This window comes from Durio zibethinus, chromosome 10 (genome assembly GCF_047325235.1).
Source record: "Durio zibethinus cultivar Kanyao isolate XHJ-2024 chromosome 10, ASM4732523v1, whole genome shotgun sequence".
Taxonomy (NCBI): Eukaryota; Viridiplantae; Streptophyta; class Magnoliopsida; order Malvales; family Malvaceae; genus Durio; species Durio zibethinus.
Window position 1 is genome coordinate 10,370,724 of NC_143171.1, and position 20,612 is coordinate 10,391,335.

The window sequence follows — 20,612 nt, forward strand, 5'->3', positions numbered from 1 at the left end:
AAGTTGAAAGTATCAATTTTTCTTGAAAATAAGTTTTCTAAAAAATATTTTTTGAAAAAAAATTGAAAGTATCAATTTTTCTTGTACAAAAGCCATGAGTTTTTTTTTTTGAAAAGAAATAGATTTATACTTAAAGCTGAATCATTTTTTTTCTTTTTTTGTTTTATTTCTTTTCCTTTTTGTTTTTTTGAATTTTCTTTAATGTTAAATAATCCGACAATATAGCCTCTGTAAGTGAAACAATAGTCTCATTGTATACTTTTGAGATGGGAGAATTTTTTCAATTTTCTGCTAAAAGTATTAGAGTCAATTGAGAATAATTTTTAATAGTTAATTACTTGATAAATTTTTAAGGCTTGTTAGATAACACAAAATTAAGTTGGTACCATCTTTCGATGGGCGTTGTGAGGGTGCTATAACCTTTTTTACACGTAACCGAACTCCTAAACCTTGTTCTGGTTAGTATACCTGAACTTATATTTTTAGGGACCCTTAAGCTTAGGTGTTCTTATAAAGGATAAATTCTTTAAGTGACCAATCGCACCTACATAAAAAAGATCGACTACGACTCTTTAAATAAATATCTAACGATGTATCCTTAGATCTATACGTTATGATAATAACATTAAAAAAATTAAGAGAATTAACACATCATACCATCAAAATATTGATCACCAAATTAAGGACGAGCTCCTTTTATTTATTGATATTGATATTATTCCAGATCAACAAGGTAAATATCTCACATACATATATGATGATATATATGTACTAGCAGCAGATTTTTTTTTTATTTTAATAATTATAATAATGTGATTGATAATTGCTTTTCTTTCATAATTAATTATTAAAGTGCCTAAGCAAAGGGCCTTTGATTGTAGCAGTCGAGGTTGTTTCCGTAGCTCACTTTCAATATGTCACAATATCTCCTATAGAATCCGATGCGATCCTCAACCTGAGGGTTAGGTCCTTTGCCGCATTCGATGCCACCATTGATGATGTTGGTAATGACCCCATATCCAGGGACCCGACCGGCGGCCGTGTCTTCGGCGGATGGCTTCCACTGACCACTAATGACATCGTGACACGAAGGTTTTGGTGACTGTGGTGTCATCCAGAACCAAAGAGCTGTCTTGAAAGAAATGGTCGGGTCCCTTGCCACCGCATCGGGGTCGTTCAGCAGATCAACGTTTATTGCATTTCCTGCTGGACCATAGTTGTAGTTGCTGCCAAAGTCAAGGTCAAGGTCAAGTCAAGATATAGTAAGGATTTTCATTTTTCAACAAGCAATTTTCCCCCCATATTCCCAGCTTTTTAATCCTATCATATTTTATTATTTTAAGTGTAAAATATGTTTTTAAATTCAACGAACTTTCTATTAAAAAGATTAAACACACTATGCTTATGTTTGTGATTAGTCAATATTTATGCATGGAAAATGAAAACCAAATGAGCTATATATGCTTGTTGTTTAACAAAAATGCCTTAATAGTAATTTTCTTGGGTCACAACTCTGAATCTAGTTAATTCACTCCAAACAAGTACACTTACTATGAGATCTGGATTGGACCACGGCCAAAATATTTTTTACCCGGTGCACAAGGCCATTGTTGACTTGCAACACAGTAATCTCCAGGATTGCCTTGTTCCTGAACGAAGCAATATCCCCATGCGTATGGACCATCCGGTGCAGTTGCCCACCCACCTATACAAGAATTGTGAAGTACCCCTTTAATTATGCCGTCCATTAACTATTTGCCAACTAAATATTAATGTCTGCCAACCATTAACCACGCATGCAAGAGTAAAGTTATAGAGATAATAGAGACAATCAAGAAGTTAATTTTTTTTAATGAGAAAAATGAACCTGTAGTTTCGTGGGAAGTTTGAGCCAAGAACGCAGCAATTTCTCTTTTACGAGTATCAACGTCGCCTGTGGTTCCGAAAGCGCCAAAGGAGTTGGCAGCGGCAATGAAAGCATCGTATGTATAGAAACCATTGCCAGGGCAGTTAGCATCGTTACGATGCTTTAATATCTCATTGAACAGGTCGCGGCTGATAAGCGGACTGATATCAGCCAAGCCCCTTAATGCAGATGCCAAAATGAACAGAATCAGAGCCAAGAACCTCATTTTTTTTTTCTGCTTGGCTAGCTACTGAAGTGTTTTATGCGTGGGATGTGGAGTCCCATGTGAAGGATCAGGCTGGCTTTTATAGAGTGGGTCAGGAGAGAGAGAGATCCTACCAAAACCTTATTGTTCTTAATATTCTAGAGACGATGGCGGCCTTTATCATCACAAAGTAGAAGTATGATGATTGCTTGAAAGCTTGTATACTTGACAAATATGGGAAAGGGCGAACAGGTGTCGTTCTTGGACCGTTTTCTTAGTCCAAGCTTATCTTGACATGACTTAACCAAGTTGGAATAAGTTGAAATTCCATTTTGTTAGAATTCATACGTTTCTGTCTTTGCAAGTGGCGTTGATTGCGGAGAAAATATTCAAGCTCAGCAGCCAAGAAAAAGAAAACAAATCTTATCCTTGTTTGATTACAAACTTAAGAAATAAGATGCAAAAGCCTAGATAGCTACGCAAGTACTTGAAGAAAATGAGGCAGAGCATCCATTTTGGGATATACTTGAGGCTGGCCGGATGAGTTTTAACACTAGTTCGACCGATCTCTCCCTGACGATAATCTCCAAATCCTATTTTTAAGAATTGCAGAGCAATTTTTTTTCATATTACTGTTTAGTAGTAACCAAATTAAACATAAAAAGGGGCAAAAGTTTTTCAATTTATATATCTTCAACCATCCGATTCTTTTAGTAATTGCTTCATAAGATAAGATAAGATAAGGGACAAGTTAGAAGAAATAACTACATATACAGAATAAGATTTCTTCAACTGAGAGTTGAAACAGAGAATATCAAAATTAGTAGCGTTAATGTGTGATTGAGCCCTTGAACTATATTATTTCTTATGATTTTATACATAAAATTTATATATAAAAATTCGAACTCCAAAAGTATTAATAGTAATCAACTTAGATACCCCTATAAATTTTTAAATTAACAAATTCATCCTTAAATATATAACTTTTATTAATTTATTTAACTTTAATTTAAATCAACTAAAATTTCAAATAGAGTTATATAAAATTAAACTACTTAAAATATTTAAATTTTAATTTCAAAAGTGTTACAAGTTATTGGTTAAATAGTTTTAGTAAATATTTTTATAAAGTCTAATATAAATAAATTTTTTATTACTAGACTTTTTTTATAATTAGACTTAAAAAGTGTTAAAAATAATTTATTAAAATACCATGAGTAATTCTTTTTATAAATTTTAATTTAAATGACTTTTTTATTAATTGACTCTTTTTTTATAAGTACAATGATTTATCACATTAAATGAAAATATAAATAAAATGAGATTAAAACTTACTGTGAATAAGAATAAACAATTATGTAGATTTTATTTATTTAATTGTTGTACAAACAATTATATATATAGTTTATATTGATAAATAAATTAATTAAAAATACTCATATTAAGTAGTTGAAGTGTATTTGTTTTCTTCTTTTTAATTTTTACCTTTCAATCTTTTGTTTTAATATATTAACTATATATGTATATTAGTGATTTTATTATTTATATGTTTTATGAGTTGATTTAATGATTGATAATATAATTAAATCTTTTTAGTCCCATGAAATAATTCTTTAATATATCATTTTTACAATTTAGTTTGACATCTATAATTAATGTCTCTTTTGTATTTTTTATCTCTAGAATTTTATAATTATTATTCTTATGAATAAAAACTAATATCAAACCAAATGCAAATCAATTACATCATCTCTACTAACAATTAACATTATGTGATTCATTGAACATTTTAATTAGACTTTTCACATATAGAATTAGATGATTCAGGAGGTTGCACAGCTGCTAATAACTCAAGATTGGCTATGTCATAAGAATTCAATCCGTTAAATTGTCATATAAAATATTCACCTTCATTGAAACAATAATTGACATAATTTTCTCTCAACTCTCATCTTAATATGCATATATATGACTAATTTATATATCAAGATTATTTAATCTTTCTCAATTGTATTAAATTTCTTGCTTTTTTTTTTGTCATCCAAGTGGTTAAATAACCTTACATGAATTATTCTAAATTAAAAATTATCAAATGAAGTAAAATTAATTGTTTTTAGTGAATTATTTTGAAGTGTGACAAAATTCATTGGAATTATTTTTTGAAAGTGTTTATGACAAAATTATATTCATTTGTGAACATTTATGTTGTTAATACTGAAAATGATATCATTATAAATTATATAGGTATTACATAGCAAGTTTATTATTTTTAGAAATGAAAATTTCTTAAGAAAACATAACAAGAACCAAGATTAGGAATGTATTTTATTTTAGTTTTTAAAATTATGTATTTTAATATTTTTATATAGTAAAAATTTATGTAAAAATTTATGTGTAATAAAATTTTTAGATAAAAAAATTAAACATTCAATTGATAGAACATAAAACTATATTCAATTGATGGAAGTATCTATGGAAGATTATTGTAAGCTGAAAAATTAGACAAAAAATTGATAGGATGTGCATAACTTTATTTTTTTCATATGACAAAAAAAGTTAGTGCTATATGTTGTTTCAATATGAAACTCTTTTATTTGGAGAAATATTGTATACTCTATTATTTTCTCTTTTATATCAGTTGAAGAATGTTCACTGTTATATCAAAATTTTTAAAGATGCCATATTAGGTAATATTTGTTCAAAAAAATTGAAATTCATCAAGTTAATTATCACTTTACATTTAAAATAAAAAATTATTATAAATTATAATTTAACTAAACTTAAAAGTGATTTAAAGGCATTTATTAGTAAAATTCATTTGACAAATCTTTATTTAATTATGCATTTAGTATTTCAAGCATTTTGAATTTTGAATTTTTATAATTTTGAGTTAGATTTTAGACTTTTGATTAGCTCCCAATTAGGTTGAATCAAGTTTTATTATTTACTTTTATTCATAGTGTACTCAATTATTCACTTATACACCTGAACAAATTTAACTTAATAATTGTTACATACTTCTATTTGTTTAAAAAACTAGATTTATATCATTATAAATTTAAATAAAAAAAGTATATTCAATTACTTATAATTGTAGTTTCACTCTAGAAAATGTCTTGAAATTAATTAACTAATTCAACCATAGAGACAATAAATATTAACCATTGAAGATGAAGGGAAAAAACCTTAAATAAGAAACTTTTAAATTGTTATGGAAGATGAATAATTAATTTTAGATTTTGATTGGGTTACTATTTCAATTCAAAATTTGTTTATATTCAATCATTTTGGGTTTTAAATAACTACTAAGTTGTTAACTTTTTAAAATCAATTGAAATCAAATCAAGTTAATTTATTTTTACAATTATATGTATATTATTTTTAATTAAATTAAAAATTAAAATGAGTAAAAATTTAATTTCTACTCTATTTTAATTTTAAATTATTTCAAGTTTGAGTTGATTAATCTATGTTATTTTAGTTATACTTTTATAATAATGGTAAGAAATTTCAAAATATAATGATAACATAACACAATAATAATTTAAATGTAAAAGTGATGGAGATTCTATTGATAATTTTAGAAAAAAAAACTTTATATCCAAGTTTTAGAGAGATTAAAGGATGTATCTTTTTTTGAGAATTTTTAAATTTATATTACAAAAATGTTAATCTAGATCAACATGTTTATAATCATTTATTTGTTAATCAAGTTATTGTTATATGAGTTGAGGAAAAAAATTCAAAACTTGCAAATGAAAGAGATCATATCATAATTCAAACTCAAGCATGAAGACAACATAGAATTAAACATTATTTGGGTTATTATGTCCCCATATAATATTCTTTACTCTTTCCAAATAAAGAAGTAAATTGCCATCAAAATATCAAAAGAGTTATTTTGAATAATAATAATAATAAGAATGACACAACAATTAAAAATATATAATCTTTTCATTTATTAGAAGAAATTTTTTATGAAAAATGTGAAATATTCTTTACATTTTTCAAATTGATAAGTTGATTAGCATCAAAATATTAAAAAACAAAAAAAGTTATTTTGAATGATAGTAATATGAATGAAGCAATTAAAAATATACCATCTTTTCATTTAATAGAAGAAATTTTTTTTAGAGAATATGAAGGTGACTATTGTAAATTTAATATTTTAAAAAATATTATTTATTTTAATTTTTATAAATTTTATTTAGTAAATTTTTTCTTATTATTTTTATCATATATATAACAAAATTTTTACCCAAAATTGTATATTTAAAAGTATAAATATAAGGCAAAGTTTATTACTTCCATTGATGACAGAATACTTCAAAATTTTTAATCTTTTATATGTAATTGTACTTCATTAAAAAGTATGAAAATACATATATTAATAATTCAATCAAATCATCAATAAAGCTTATCTTAATATATACTACTTTACCATGAACTAAAAAATTTAAAGAATATCTTAAAAATATTGACTTAATATATATTATATATTTATTTAATTTAATTTTAATACTTGCATTAATATAAAAGTTATTATTTTAAATTATTATTATGTGTTAAATTACAGGTAGTAAATCAAAAGTATTTACTCATCCTTTTCAACCCATTTAAACTTAAACTTTTTCTTCTTTCATTCTTTACCTTACAAATTGTATCATCTAAGATATATTTTGGTTACTTTCTTTTTGGATATACACAAATTAACGATAATATAGCAACAAATAATTAATAATTTATTAATTAATTATTGAAAACTTAAATGTAATGAGTATAGTAATCATTGATAACTTGTTAGTAAATAAATGATAATTTAATAGTAAATAATTGGTAATTTTTTAGTAAATTAATAATAATATAATAATATATGCATAATACATTAATGGTCAATCAATTGTAATATAGTTATAAATGTATAATAACATAGTTCTAAATTAAGGATAATTTAACAAAAATAAATGATAACTTAATAGTTAATTATTGATAACTTAGTAATAAATCAATGATAACTTAATAGTAAATTATTAATAATTTAATAGTAAATCAATTTCAATTTAGTAGTAATTAATTAACAATAATAAATTACAAATAATTTAATAATAAATTAGTAATAAATTAGTAATAAATAATTTATAATTTAGTAATTATTCATTGAAAATGTAAAAGTAAATCAGTATAACTTAGTAATACATCATTGATAACATAAATGTTAATCAGTGATAACTTAATAATAAATCATACATAATTTAATATAAATCAGGAATAACTTCATAGTGAATCATAAATAATTTAGTGATAAATTAATGATAATTTGTAATAAATAATAAAAAAATTAAGTAGCAAATTAATGATAACATAACAGGAAATTAATATGTAAAAATATAATAGTATATCATTAATAATTTAGTACTAAATTAATAACTTAGTAGTAAACCACTAATAACATAATAGTAAATTATTAATAATTAAGTCATAAATTAGTGATAATTTAGTAATAAATTAGTTAATCATTAATAAGTTTTAGTGAATCATCTTTAAATTAGTAGTAAATAAGTTATAACTTTATAATAAATTATAAATAACTTAGTAATAAATCACCAACAATTTAATAGAAATCATTCATAACTTAATGGCAAATCATTCATAAATTAGAAATAAATCATTGATAATTTAGTAATAAATATCTGATAATTTAATTGTTAATCATTGATAAATTTTTTTGTACTTGAAGTTTTTAAGGATTAAACCATAGTTACTAGCAAAAACAAAGTCAAAACTTTCATTTTGGGGACTAAGATAAACTTACCATGAACCTATTTAATTAATCAAATTAGTGAAAAAATTATAAACTCGAATATAACAATAATGTTATCATATGAAAAGAAAATTATCTCATATATTATTAGTAGGTTTTTTAAATTCTATGTTTCATAATTGTAAATGTATACAACATATTAGTAAATCAATGATAAGTTAATATAAAACAAATAATAACTTAATAGTTAATCATTGATAACTTAACAATAAATTAATGATAACTTAATAGTAAATTAGTAATGACTTAATAGTAAATCAATTTTGGTTTAGTACTAGTAAATCATTAATTATTTAATAGTAAATTAGTAATAATTTAGTAATTAATCATTAAAAATTTAAAAGTAAATCAATATAATTTAGTACTAATTAATCATCAATAACTTAATAGTAAATTATGAATAATTTAATATAAATTAGTGATAACTTGATAATAAATCATGGCTAATTTAATAATAAATCTGTGATAATTTTGTAAAAATAATAAAAAAATAAGTAGTAAATCAATGATAATATAATAGTAAATGCATAATAACATAATAGTAAATTATTGACAATTTAGATGTAAATTATTGATAACTTAGTAGTAAATCACTAATAACTTAATTCAGTTACAATTTAATAGTAAATTAGTTAATTATTGATAACTTTATAGTAAATCATCAATACATTAATAGTAAATAAGTTATAAATTTATAACAAATCATCAATAATTTAGTAGTAAATTAAATAATTTATAACTTAGTAGTAAATCATTTATAAAGTAACAATATATCATTGATAACTTAGTAGTAAATCATAGATAATATAATAGTAAATTAATCATAACTTAATTGTCAATCATTGAATTTTTTTTTTATTTTTAAAGTTGTAAGGAATTGAACCTTGATTAGTAACGAAAATGAAGTTAAAATTTTCATTTTGGGAAATTAGGATAAATGTGCAACGAACTTATTCAACAAAAAAATTTAGTGAAAAAAAATTTAAATTTAAATGAAACAATAATGTTTTGTATAAAAATAAATTATCTTATATTAGAATTGAACCTGCATTTTTTTTTTACGAGAATCTATTATTAAATATATAATGACACAAATTTTATTAATGATAATTAAAAATATATTATAAGTTACCAAAAAATGAATTACTAAAATTACATTAAGAGGTTACCAAAATGTTATCAATAATTACGCAAATTATATCATTAGTTACCAAACTAATATTGAAGGTTGCAAAAATTGTATCAAAGATTATCAAAATTATATTAAAAATTATCAAAATCAAAATTATATAAAACGTTACCAAAATTTACTTATATTATCAAAATCAAAATCAAACTATTAGTGTTTATCATTATTATCATTATTATCATTGTATAAAAAATTTATGTATGAAATAAACTTATGTAAATAAAATTACATGTGTGTCACGCATGTATCAAACACTAGTAAAAAAGGTTCATGATTAAGCACTTAAAATTTGTTTTTGTCAAACATTGTGACCTACACTAATTTTGTTAATGATAAGCTGATGCCATAAAAAAATCAATAATTAATATCGTAATATATGGCACATTTCTATTTATCAGTATTCGCAAATTTTTTATGAGTATCAAATTATTAAAAATAATAAATTTAGAGATCAAATTACAGTTAACCCAAATTAATAAGATCTTATAGAAAAAAGATGGCCTTGTAGGTTCAAAGAATATAACAATAAATATCTATGCATACATATTACATAAATTATGATCATACACACATGTAAACAAGCTATTACATCAACAAATTATAATGTGAAAGTTATTAAATGATAATTAATGACATGTATTACATCAACAAATTATAATGTGAAAGTTATTAAATGAAATAAACTTTTATAAATAAAAATTACTCATGTGTCATGCATGTATCAAACACTAGTAAAAAAAAGTTCATGATTAAGCACTTAAATTTTGTTTTTGTCAAACATTGTGACCTACACTAATTTTGTTAATGATAAGCTGGTGCGATAAAAAATAACCAATACTTAATATCATAATATATGGCACATTTTTATTTATCAATATTTACCAAATTAGCTTTCTGACTTACAGTGTTAGTCCATGGTGCAAAATTTTGATGGAAACAAAATTTATAAACTTAATCATAGTTTTTTATAAGTATCAAATTATTAAAAATAATAAATTCAGAGATCAAATTGCATGTTAACCTAAATTAATAAGATCCTACAGAAAAAAGATGGCCTTGTAGGTTCAAAGAATATAACAATAAATATCTATGCATACATATTACATAAATTATGATCATACACTCACGTAAACAAGCTATTACATCAACAAATTATAATGTGAAAGTTATTAAATGATAACTTAATAACATGTATTACATCAACAAATTATAATGTGAATGTTATTAAATGAAATTTAATACATATTACATAAATTATGATAATACAAGCACGTAAACTAGCTATTACATCAACAAATTATAATGTGAAAGTTATTAAATGAAATAAACTTTTATAAATAAAAATTACTCGTGTGTAATGCACGTTTCAAACATTAGTTAAAAAAAGTTCACGATTAAGCACTTAAATTTTGTTTTTGTCAAACATTGTGACCTACACTAATTTTGTTAATGATAAGTTGGTGCGATAAAAAAAAACCAGTAATTAATATCATAATATACGGCACATTTTTATTTATCAATATTTACCAAATTAGTTTTTTGACTTACAATGTTAGTCCATGTTGCAAAATTTTGATGGAAACAAAATTTATAAACTTAATTGCTATTTTTTGTAAGTATCAAATTATTAAAAATAATAAATTCAAAGATCAAATTACATGTTAACCCAAATTAATAAGATCCTACAGAAAAAAGATGGCCTTGTATGTTCAAAGAGTATAACAATAAATATCTATGCATACATATTGCATAAATTATGATCATACATGCACGTAAACTAGCTATTACATCAACAAATTATAATGTGAAAGTTATTAAATGAAATAAACTTTTATAAATAAAAATTACACGTGTGTCACGCATGTATCAAACCCTAGTAAAAAATATTCACGATTAAGCACTTAAATTTTGTTTTTGTCAAACATTGTGACCTACATTAATTTTGTTAATGATAAGCTGAAGCAATAAAAAAATAACCAATAATTAATATCATAATATGTGGCACATTTCTATTTATCAATATTTGCCAAATTAGCTTTTTGACATACAGTGCTAGTCCATGCTGCAAAATTTTGATGGAAACAAAATTTATAAACTTAATCGCAATTTTTTTTAAGTATCAAATTATTAAAAATAATAAATTCAAAGATCAAATTACATGTTAACCCAAATTAATAAGATCCTACGAAAAAAGGATGGCCTTGTAGGTTCAAAGAATATAACAATAAATATCTATACATACATATTACATAAATTATGATCATGCACACACATAAACTAGCTATTAAATCAACAAATTATAATGTGAAAGTTATTAAATGATAATTTAATTAATAACATGTACACAAGCACAGGGAAGAAATTAGATTGATTTTATTTTAGAACTTAATTTGATATAATTCATATGTTGAACATCTAAAATCATAAATGAGAAGAGGAGTACTGGACAATACTGTTTCTTCTTCTAATTCCTTTTCTTTAAGGACAAGTAATAGGAGTATTGGACGAGAAATTCCGGTGAATTAGAAACTCTTTTTATTTGATGAGAAATTTCCCACTAAATATGTATAGGATTACATTAATACTTCCCCACTAAATTGGTTATGGATCTCTTTATAGTCTTCAACTACTTTATTAATTTATTCTCATATGGAGTACTGGCCCGCCGATCTATGCAAAAGGCCTTTGGTTATAGCAATCCAAGTTGCTTCCGTAGCTTACACCCAATATGTCACAGTACCTACTAAAGAAACCAATCCTATCAGCCACCCTGCTATCAGGACCACGACCGCACTCAAGCCCACCGTTGATTATGTTTGTGATGACACCATAGCCAGGGAGCCGCCCTGCTGCCCTGTCTGCATCAGACGGTGTCCATTGCCCAATGATTACGTTATGGCTTGAGGGCTTGTTTCCCTGCGGGGTCATCCAGAACCATATGGCTGTCCTGAAAGATATAGTTGGGTTCGTGGCTAAAAGGTCCGGATTGTTTATGAGGTCTACTCCAATGGCATTTCCAGCTTGCCCATAGTTGTAGTTGCTGAGGAAAGTCATGACGTTGGGTCAAAAACATTTCATTTAGATTCATCATATCAATTAACGCCAGAGAAACTTACTGAGTCAGTTGGATGGGTCCTCGTCCATAATATTGTCTACCAGGAGGACAAGGCCAGGCGCTGGAACTACAATAAGCTCCAGGGTTGCCTTGTTCCCTTATAAAACAATATCCCCATGCATACGGGCCATCTGGTGCACTTGCCCATCTCCTGTGCTCTTAATATTAGCCTTTTCAGTGAATTTAATGTAATCTTCACAGCAATAAAATCTTCAATAAGACCTTCCCAAATTACACTAACCTGTTGTTTCATGAGAGGTTTGACCCAAGAAAGCTGCGAGTTCCCTCTTTCGAGTTGTCAGGTCTCCGGTTGTGCCAAATCCATTAAAAGATCGAGCAGCAGCAATGAAAGCATCGTAAGTATAGAATCCATTGCTGGGACATCTTCCATCATTCCGATACTTCAACATTTGATCAAAAAGAACTGGAGTGATTATGCTGGCAACATCATTGCCGCCACTAGGGGTAGGGGTTGGGGTCGAGCCGCCACCACTACACTGGCTCTGGCAGCCAGTTCCACAATACTCAGGCGTGTTGCTACACCACCCAAATTGGCTGCAACACAGTCCATTTGCGCATAGAGCACCTCCTGCTTGTCTTCCGCACTGTTGAGCGGTGACTCCTAGCAAGAGTATTGCTAGAGTACTTAACGCCAAAAGAGCATACAACTGCATTTTTCTAGGTACTGACGGTGTGGGTTTTGGATTGAAATAGTGGGTAGTCATAGGCAATACTTTCCACGGTTTTTCTTTGACTTTTCCATTCAAAAAGGGTGGCTTCCTTCATTTTAGTGGGCCTTGGCGACAAGGTATAATAAAGTGTATAAGAAAAGATACAAAATCATATACTATAATACATGGAATTGGGTCACAAAAATTAATGTGATAAATTATATTCGTAAAAATTATCATAATTAGAAAATTGAAGATAATTTACAAACAATTGTCAGTGATCTTAACTTTGAAAATTATGTTATATATATATATATGTATATTATAGACATTTTCCTTTTTTGTTTTTACTATGTTCATCTATTAATTGTTCAATGTACACTCCCAAATTTATGAATAAATTCAGTTAGGTTCCCATGAAAATTACCATTATGCTTTGGTCAGAGAAGAACCGAACTTATCCTTTTTTGCTCAAAAAAGAACCGAACTTATCTTTAAATTATGGTCACTGGCTATAGCTAATTCCGATACTTTTCTTAGTTATAAATAATTATTAACAATAAACTAAGATCACAAGCTGGCATCCAATAATTTATATATAGACCTAAAAGTAATTACTGACATAAACAAATTAAATCCATTGAAGAAAATTTTTCTATTGGATTAAACGATTGATGAGATGATCAATTTTCTCCAACCATATCTAATTGATGTAATTGCAATAGTCTTTTTTGTATAGTGGAGATGTCATGTTGTCTTAAATTAGTTGGTTGAAGCATGTCTTATTTCATCCATATCAATGTCCAACTTTTTGATCAATTAGATTCATCATAATATTCCACAAAATAAATTGCAGGCCAATATGAATACATGTATTGGACTGATCTTTAATCTATTTCAGAATTTAAAAAAAAAAAAAAAAGAAAAAAGAACTTGGGGTTTGAAATCTGATCAATTTTAGTATTAGCCTTAGCCTGATCAATTGAGCCTAACTTGCAATTGCCTAACTCAAAATTAATTCCATTGTATCGATTGTCAAAGTAGACTACAAAAAGTTGATAAACAGAGATGGGAAAGGAAAAGAAAATATTTGCAATGGCAGCATGTATGGATCCTACATAAAAATTATTAATATTCATATATTTTCTCTGGCAGAGGAACCAAAGGACAGCAATTCTTGCCCGCATTCCCAAGCCATTGCAGGATAGTCAGCCCTTGGCTTGAATTATATTTATTTATTATATATTTTGTTCTATAATCTTCAATGTCGATCAGTTTTGACAATATAATTTCTTCCAGTTCTAATTCTCCCACAACTTCGCTTCTTACAGCATTAGATATAATTTCGGAAGAACTGGATTAATTATTGAGCTTACAGGAATGTTGATCACCAGCAATCACATTCCCTTTCTCAAAAGAAAAAACAAATTAGTATATGATATCTACAATATACAACAAAGCCATTTTTTCTGATCATTTTGCTTATCAGAATCCTGATATATCTTCTTGGAGGATGTATTCCCGGTGGACTTGGCAGCCTTCTTCTCATTACTAGCCTTTGCAAAAATCACTGTGAATCCTTCAGCTGTAGCAGGATCGTTCACGTCCCATTCCCCAAATCTTGGTAGAGGCCTCTCCTTATCACCTGATGCCGCCATGAATAATTAAACAAGATGATCTGCTTCTGAAGAAACGACAGTAATTAGATGAAAAGGTAAGTTTTTTTTATTGGAAGGGCATCCTTTTTAAAGGCAGGGAGGAAAACTCAAAGTAATCTCTGTTTTTTTTCCTATGCACTGTACTCGTAACGAACACGGGCTTGTACCAAAACATTCACATGCAACCGTGTGAAAACGGTGTTTTTTTCTCCTATAAAGCGTGCGGATTATGCGGACAGACTAAGAAATAAATTAGACGTCTCTATTTTCAAGCACTAATTTTGGAGGGCTTAATTTCTTTTTTTCCTGATAAATGAGAAGTTTTCTAATCTTAGGTGTTATCTATTACTGCTGTTTCCTGCTAAACACAACCCAAACATGACTTGTTAAAATTATCCAAAAATAAGAAGGTATAAAAATGAAAATTTAATCAGCATGAGCTCCCCATATTAGATGTCCTGTTTTTTAATCGCTGATAACGTACATGTGTATGTATACATTATAAGCGTAAGATTTAAGTGAAATAAAATTTCACAAATTATCCTTACAAAAATTTCTATAAACGCTCAGGCCTTCTTGCGAGGTGAAATTTTACCTTCTACAGGATAAACTAAGCATCCTCAAAATGTGATGCATTATAAGAAAAGAAACTTGAAAATAAATATACTAATAAAAGATAAATACATACATGTACATGTTAAGAAAATGGGGTCCAGCCCCATGTAAGTGGTTTTGGATCAAGTAAAGGCCATGAGCTTTGATATTTCATTTTACACAGAGCCCTAGCTACTTAACAAAAAAGAGGTGGGGTTGTTTTAATTGTATGTCGAAAACCAAGTAGAGAAAGAAGAAAAGCCAGAAAAAGCAGAGAGAAAAAGGAGAAGGGAGAGTTGATTGAACGGAAGTCGATCCGTGGTCTGATTGAGTTGAAACCTTGTTAGGAGGTTTATGATTCAAAGTTCTACATTCTGGACGGTGAAGATCGAGTTTGAAGCTCTCTAGGAACAAATCCATGGTGTATTTGTTGAGTCACTTATTTGGTGAGATTTCTCCAATTGTTTCTCTAGTTGTTGTTTAGCTTTAGTTTTAGCTAGAGAAGAACTTTATATACCTATTATTTGATAGTGAAGATTTTTCTGGTGGTCCGTGATTTTTTTCCTCTACACTGGAGGGTTTTCCATGTAAATCTTGGTGTGCTTTATTTTTCTTGCATTTTTTTTTGTTATTGATTGTTGTCTATTGCTTCTATATTGTTGTGATTATTGCTTCAGGCGCAACAAATGGTATTAGAGCCAACCCTAAATCGTTCGATCCACACCAAGCACCTCGAGGGAGGTAGACAGGGTGACCAGCCTCCGTGACAAGGGCGTCTTGAGGTTGGGTGGGAGAGAATGTCACGGACCTAAGGAGGAGTCCTGAATCCCACATCAAATATAAAAGGAAGGTTACTGGGATACAAAAGGATTCACACCATATCTTCATTGTGAGGTGCCTTTTGTAGGACAAAATCGTGAGGTCAGAGGGCCAGAGCAGACAATACCTTATAAGGGTGTGAACCGTCGTAGTAAAGCTGATCTAAGACACCGGATGAGTGGATGCCCGTGTCCCGAAGTCGTGCGAGTTTGGAGCTTAAGTCTCAATCCGTGATAAGTGGTATTAGAGTAAGAGTTATTTTGAGACATCGATACAAAAGCAACCCATGATAGAAGTAAATTCTGTTTGAGATCATAGAGGGTGATATAGGTTTCATGATAAAATTGACAGCATCGAATTATTCAATTTGGAAGCCTATGATGGAGGATCATCTATACTGTAAAAATTTGTATGAGTCAGTATTGGCTGATTTGACTAAACCAACAGATATGAAAGATAAAAGCTGAAAGAAGCTAGGTAGAAAGAGTCGGCTACAATTAAAAAATGAGTTGATATCAGCGTGTTCCATCATGTAGCGCAGGAGTCAGATGCTCACATTGTTAGGAAAAAATTGGCAGCATTGTATGAGGGAAAAACATGTATGAATAAAGTTACTATTATAGAGTACTTGATTGATTTTCAAGATATATTTAATCGGATGACTATTATAGAGCTTAAGATGAATGATGAAATAAAGGCGTTATTTCTTTTAGGTTCATTGCCAGACAATTGGAATACTCTAGTTGTGACTGTTCTTAATTCAACTCCTGATTATAAGGTGACATTAGAGATGGTAAAGGACAGTATGTTTAATGAAGAAGCAAGATGAAAAGATATAGACCTTGAAAATCAAGCTCTGGTCAAAAAGAACAGGGGTAAAAACATCGACAGAGGTCAGAACTCAAAAGGTCGTGGTAAGTCTAAACATAGATCCAAGTCTAGAGGTAAAGTGAAGTGTTTCTATTATGGTAAGACAGGTTATATAAAACAAAACTGTAAAGAGTTCAGATAATGGTAATATTGCAGCAGTGAATTCAGTTACTTTGATTTGCACACATGGTGATTGTAATCATGTTAGTGATTCCGACATTGAGTGGATAGTTGACACAGGAGCGACATATCATTGTATTCCTAAAAGAGAGTTGTTTATAACTTACAAAGCATGAGACTTTGGTTGTACCAAGATGAAAAATAAGAGTGTGTCGTAGATTGTTAGGATTGGTGATATTGTTGTACAAACTAGTGCAAGCTGCATGTTGACTTTGAGGGATGTTAGACATATTTCAGATATGAAAATGAACTTGCTTGCTATTAATGTCCTTAATAAGGAGGGATATGAAAGTCGATAAAAAAATGAATAGTGAAAGCTTCTTAAAGGATCTATGATAGTTGCAAAAAAAAAAACTATGCTGCACAATATATAAGACATGGATGCAATTAAACGGTAACTAGGTAAATGTCGTTGAAAATGATGCTTCAGTAAACTTGTAGCACAGGAGGCTGGCACACATTAGTGAAAAGAGGTTACAGGTTTTGGCAAGGCAGTCTCTTATTCCCTTGACCAAAGGTATGTCTTTCGATTTATGTGATTATTGTTTGTTTGGTAAGCATCATAAAGTTTCTTTTCGTAAAAGTTCTCAGAGAAAAAAAATAGATTGGAATTAATTTATTCTGATGTATGTGGTCTCATTGAGGTTGAGTCATTAGGTGATAACAGATATTTTGTTACTTTTATTGATGATGCTTCACGTAAGACTTGGGTGTATATGTTGAAATATAAAAGTTAGGTATTACAGTATTTTAAAAAATTTCATGCCATAGTTAAAAGGATGACAAGGTTACCCTTAAAGTGTATTCAAACTGATAATGGTAGGGAATACACATCTACAGGCTTTAAAGAGTATTGTTCAAAGCATGGGATCAGGCATGAGATGACAAAACCTGAAACACCGCAGCATAATGGTATAGCTGAAAGAATGAATCACACCATTGTGAAAAAAGTCAGATGTATGTTGAGGATGATAAAATTATCAAAGCCATTCTGGGGTGAAGTAGTCAACACAGCTTGTTACTTACTTAACATGTCACCTTCAGTTTCTTTAGGCTTTGACATTCCAGAAAGAGTGTGGATAGGAAAAGATACTTCATACTCTCACTTGAAAGTTTTTGGGTGTAAAGCATTCATGCATATGTCGAAAAAGCAAAAATCAAAGCTTAACAGTAAAGCCACACAATGTGTATTTGTAAGATATGGTGATGAAGAATTTGGTTACAGGGTATGGGATCTAATAAAAAAAAAGATAGTCAGAAGTAGAGATGTGGTCTTTCATAAAAAAAAAACCATAGCAGACTTTGAAAAAAATGATAAGACTACATAAGTTACTATTGAGTGTGATGTTTCAACACCGATAGAGATTCTACAGGAAAGAGCCACAGATGGTGAAAATAAGTAAGAAACAGAACTTGGGGATATGAATAAGCCAACCACAATTGATGATGAGCCAGATGCAATTAATTTTGAGCAGGGAGAGCAATCTTCTCTACCTGAGAGTGTTGAGCAGGGAAAGCTACCTTCGGCATCAAGTAATGTAGAGTCTCAGCCCAGGAGATTTACTAGAGAGCGCAGGCTATCTATCAGGTATTCAAGTTCAGATTTTATTTTAGTTACCAATAAAGGAGAGCCAGAAAGCTTTTAAGATGTGCAAGCTACTTCGGATAGAAAGTACTGGTTAAAAGTAATGAAAGAAGAGATGAAGTCATTATGAAAAAATGGTACTTATGATCTTGTTAAACTTTCAAAAGGGAAGAGGCTAGTAAAGAATAAATGGGTGTTCAAGTTAAAAAATGATGGTGACAAACTAGTGAGGTACAAAGCTCGATTGGTAGTAAAAGATTTTTCTCAGAAACCAGGCATCGATTTTGATGAGATTTTTGCTCCAGTTGTAAAAATGAGTTATATTCGAGTGGTACTGGGATTAGCAGCTAGTTTGAATCTTGAGCTTGAGCAACTTGATGTTAAAACTGTATTTTTGCATGGTGATTTGCAAAATGACATTTATATGAATCAATTTGAGGGTTTTGAAGTGAAAGAGAAAGAGCACTTAGTTTGCAAATTGAAAAAAAGCTTCTATGGCTTGAAACAAGCTCTGTGACAGTGGTACAAGAAGTTTGATTCTTTTATGGTGAGTCATAGCTATAAAAAAATAGTAGCAGATTCTTGTATGTATGTTAAACAATTCCCTAATGGTAACTTCATTATCCTATTATTATAAGTTGATGATATGTTGATTGTAGGATAAGATGCTAGTATGGTTTGCACGTTGAAAGAACAGTTGTCTAAGTCCTTTGATATGAAGGATTTAGGTCCAACAAAACAGATTCTTGACATGGACATTATTTGAGATAGGAGAGCTGAAAAGTTGTGGTTGTCATAAGAAAAGTATGTTGAACGAGTGCTTGGTAAATTTAACATGCAACATGCTAAATCAGTTAGCAGTCCACTTGTCAACTATTTTCATCTAAGTAAGAAATCTTGTCCAGTGTCTAAGGAAGAGCAACTAACTATGTCTAGTATTCCTTATTCTTTTGCAGTCGATTCTTTAATGTATCTTATAGTTTGTACAAGGTCTGACATTACTCATGCAGTTGGTATAGTGAGCAAATTTCTTTCTAATCCGGGGAAAGTTCACTGGGAAGAAATGAAATGGATTTTTAGATATTTGAGGGGTACCTCAAAAATGTGCTTGACTTATGGAGTTTTACAACCAGTTCTAGAAGGGTTTACTGATGCTGACATGGTAGGTGATCTTGATTGTAGGAAATCTACTTCAGGCTATTTGTTCACTTTTATAGGAAGAGCTGTATCTTGGCAATCTAAGCTGCAGAAATGTGTTACTTTGTCAACTACAGAGGCTGAGTATATTGCAGCAATTGAAGCATGTAAAAAAATGCTTTGGATGGAACGTTTTCTTCTTGAATTGGGGTTGAATCAGAAAGAGTATGTGATATTTTATGATAGCCAGAGTGCTTTAGATTTGAGTAAGAATGACATGTACCATGCTAGAACAAAGTATATTGATGTCAGATATCATTGGTTATGTTCAGTGATTGAAGAACTGTAGATGCTGTTGAAGAAAGTCCATACTGATAAGAATGTAGTAGATATGTTGACTAAGATACTTTCCAAGAAAAAGCTTGAGCTTTATAGCAACTTGACCGGAATGAGTTCCCTGGCCAAGGTAAGTTTCAAATGAAACTGTTATGGTGATGAATCTCTTCCTAATGGGGCTGGAGGGGGAGATTGTTAGGAAAATGGGGTCTAACCCCATGTAAGTGGTTTTGGACCAAGTAAAAGTCATGGGCCTTGATCTTTTATTTTACACAAAGCATTAGCTACTTAATAAAAAAGAGGTGGGGTTGTTTTAAGTGTGTGTTGAAAACCAAGTAGAGAAAGAAAAAAAGTCAGAAAAAGCAAAAAGAAAAAAGAGAAGCGAGAGTTGGTTGAACGAAAGTCGATCCGTGGTCCGATTGAGTTGGAATCTTGTCAGGAGGTTTATGATTCAGAGCTCTACATTCTAAACAGTGAAGATCGGGTTTAAAGCTCTCTAGGAATAAATTCAAGGTGTATTTATTGA

At 28.9% G+C, this 20,612-nt stretch overlaps 2 protein-coding genes across 2 annotated transcripts; both read right to left on the bottom strand.

The window, feature by feature from the left end:
- Positions 1–667: 667 nt before the first annotated feature.
- On the bottom strand, positions 668–2,181 carry LOC111292022 (basic endochitinase-like). Its single transcript, XM_022884202.2, has 3 exons — positions 1,868–2,181; positions 1,552–1,705; positions 668–1,226 (listed from the first exon to the last, which is right to left on the bottom strand). Exons 1-3 carry the CDS (start codon positions 2,130–2,132, stop codon positions 857–859), a joined length of 789 nt encoding a protein of 262 aa, XP_022739937.1. The 5' UTR covers positions 2,133–2,181; the 3' UTR covers positions 668–856.
- A 9,307-nt stretch (positions 2,182–11,488) lies between these two features.
- LOC111292016 (basic endochitinase-like) lies at positions 11,489–13,085 on the bottom strand. Its single transcript, XM_089766760.1, has 3 exons — positions 12,478–13,085; positions 12,238–12,394; positions 11,489–12,161 (listed from the first exon to the last, which is right to left on the bottom strand). The coding sequence occupies exons 1-3, from the start codon at positions 12,959–12,961 to the stop codon at positions 11,792–11,794; spliced, it is 1,011 nt and encodes a 336-aa protein (XP_089622886.1). The 5' UTR covers positions 12,962–13,085; the 3' UTR covers positions 11,489–11,791.
- Positions 13,086–20,612: the final 7,527 nt, after the last annotated feature.

Coding starts and splice junctions, on each gene's coding strand:
- LOC111292022 (XM_022884202.2), bottom strand. CDS start 2,132: ATGAGGTTCTTGGCTCTGATTCTGTTCATTTTGGCATCTGCATTAAGG. Junction 1,706..1,867: donor AACTTCCCACGAAACTACAG/GTTCATTTTTCT, acceptor ATTCTTGTATAG/GTGGGTGGGCAACTGCACCG. Junction 1,227..1,551: donor GGTCCAATCCAGATCTCATA/GTAAGTGTACTT, acceptor TGACTTTGGCAG/CAACTACAACTATGGTCCAG.
- LOC111292016 (XM_089766760.1), bottom strand. CDS start 12,961: ATGACTACCCACTATTTCAATCCAAAACCCACACCGTCAGTACCTAGA. Junction 12,395..12,477: donor AACCTCTCATGAAACAACAG/GTTAGTGTAATT, acceptor GCTAATATTAAG/AGCACAGGAGATGGGCAAGT. Junction 12,162..12,237: donor GGACCCATCCAACTGACTCA/GTAAGTTTCTCT, acceptor GACTTTCCTCAG/CAACTACAACTATGGGCAAG.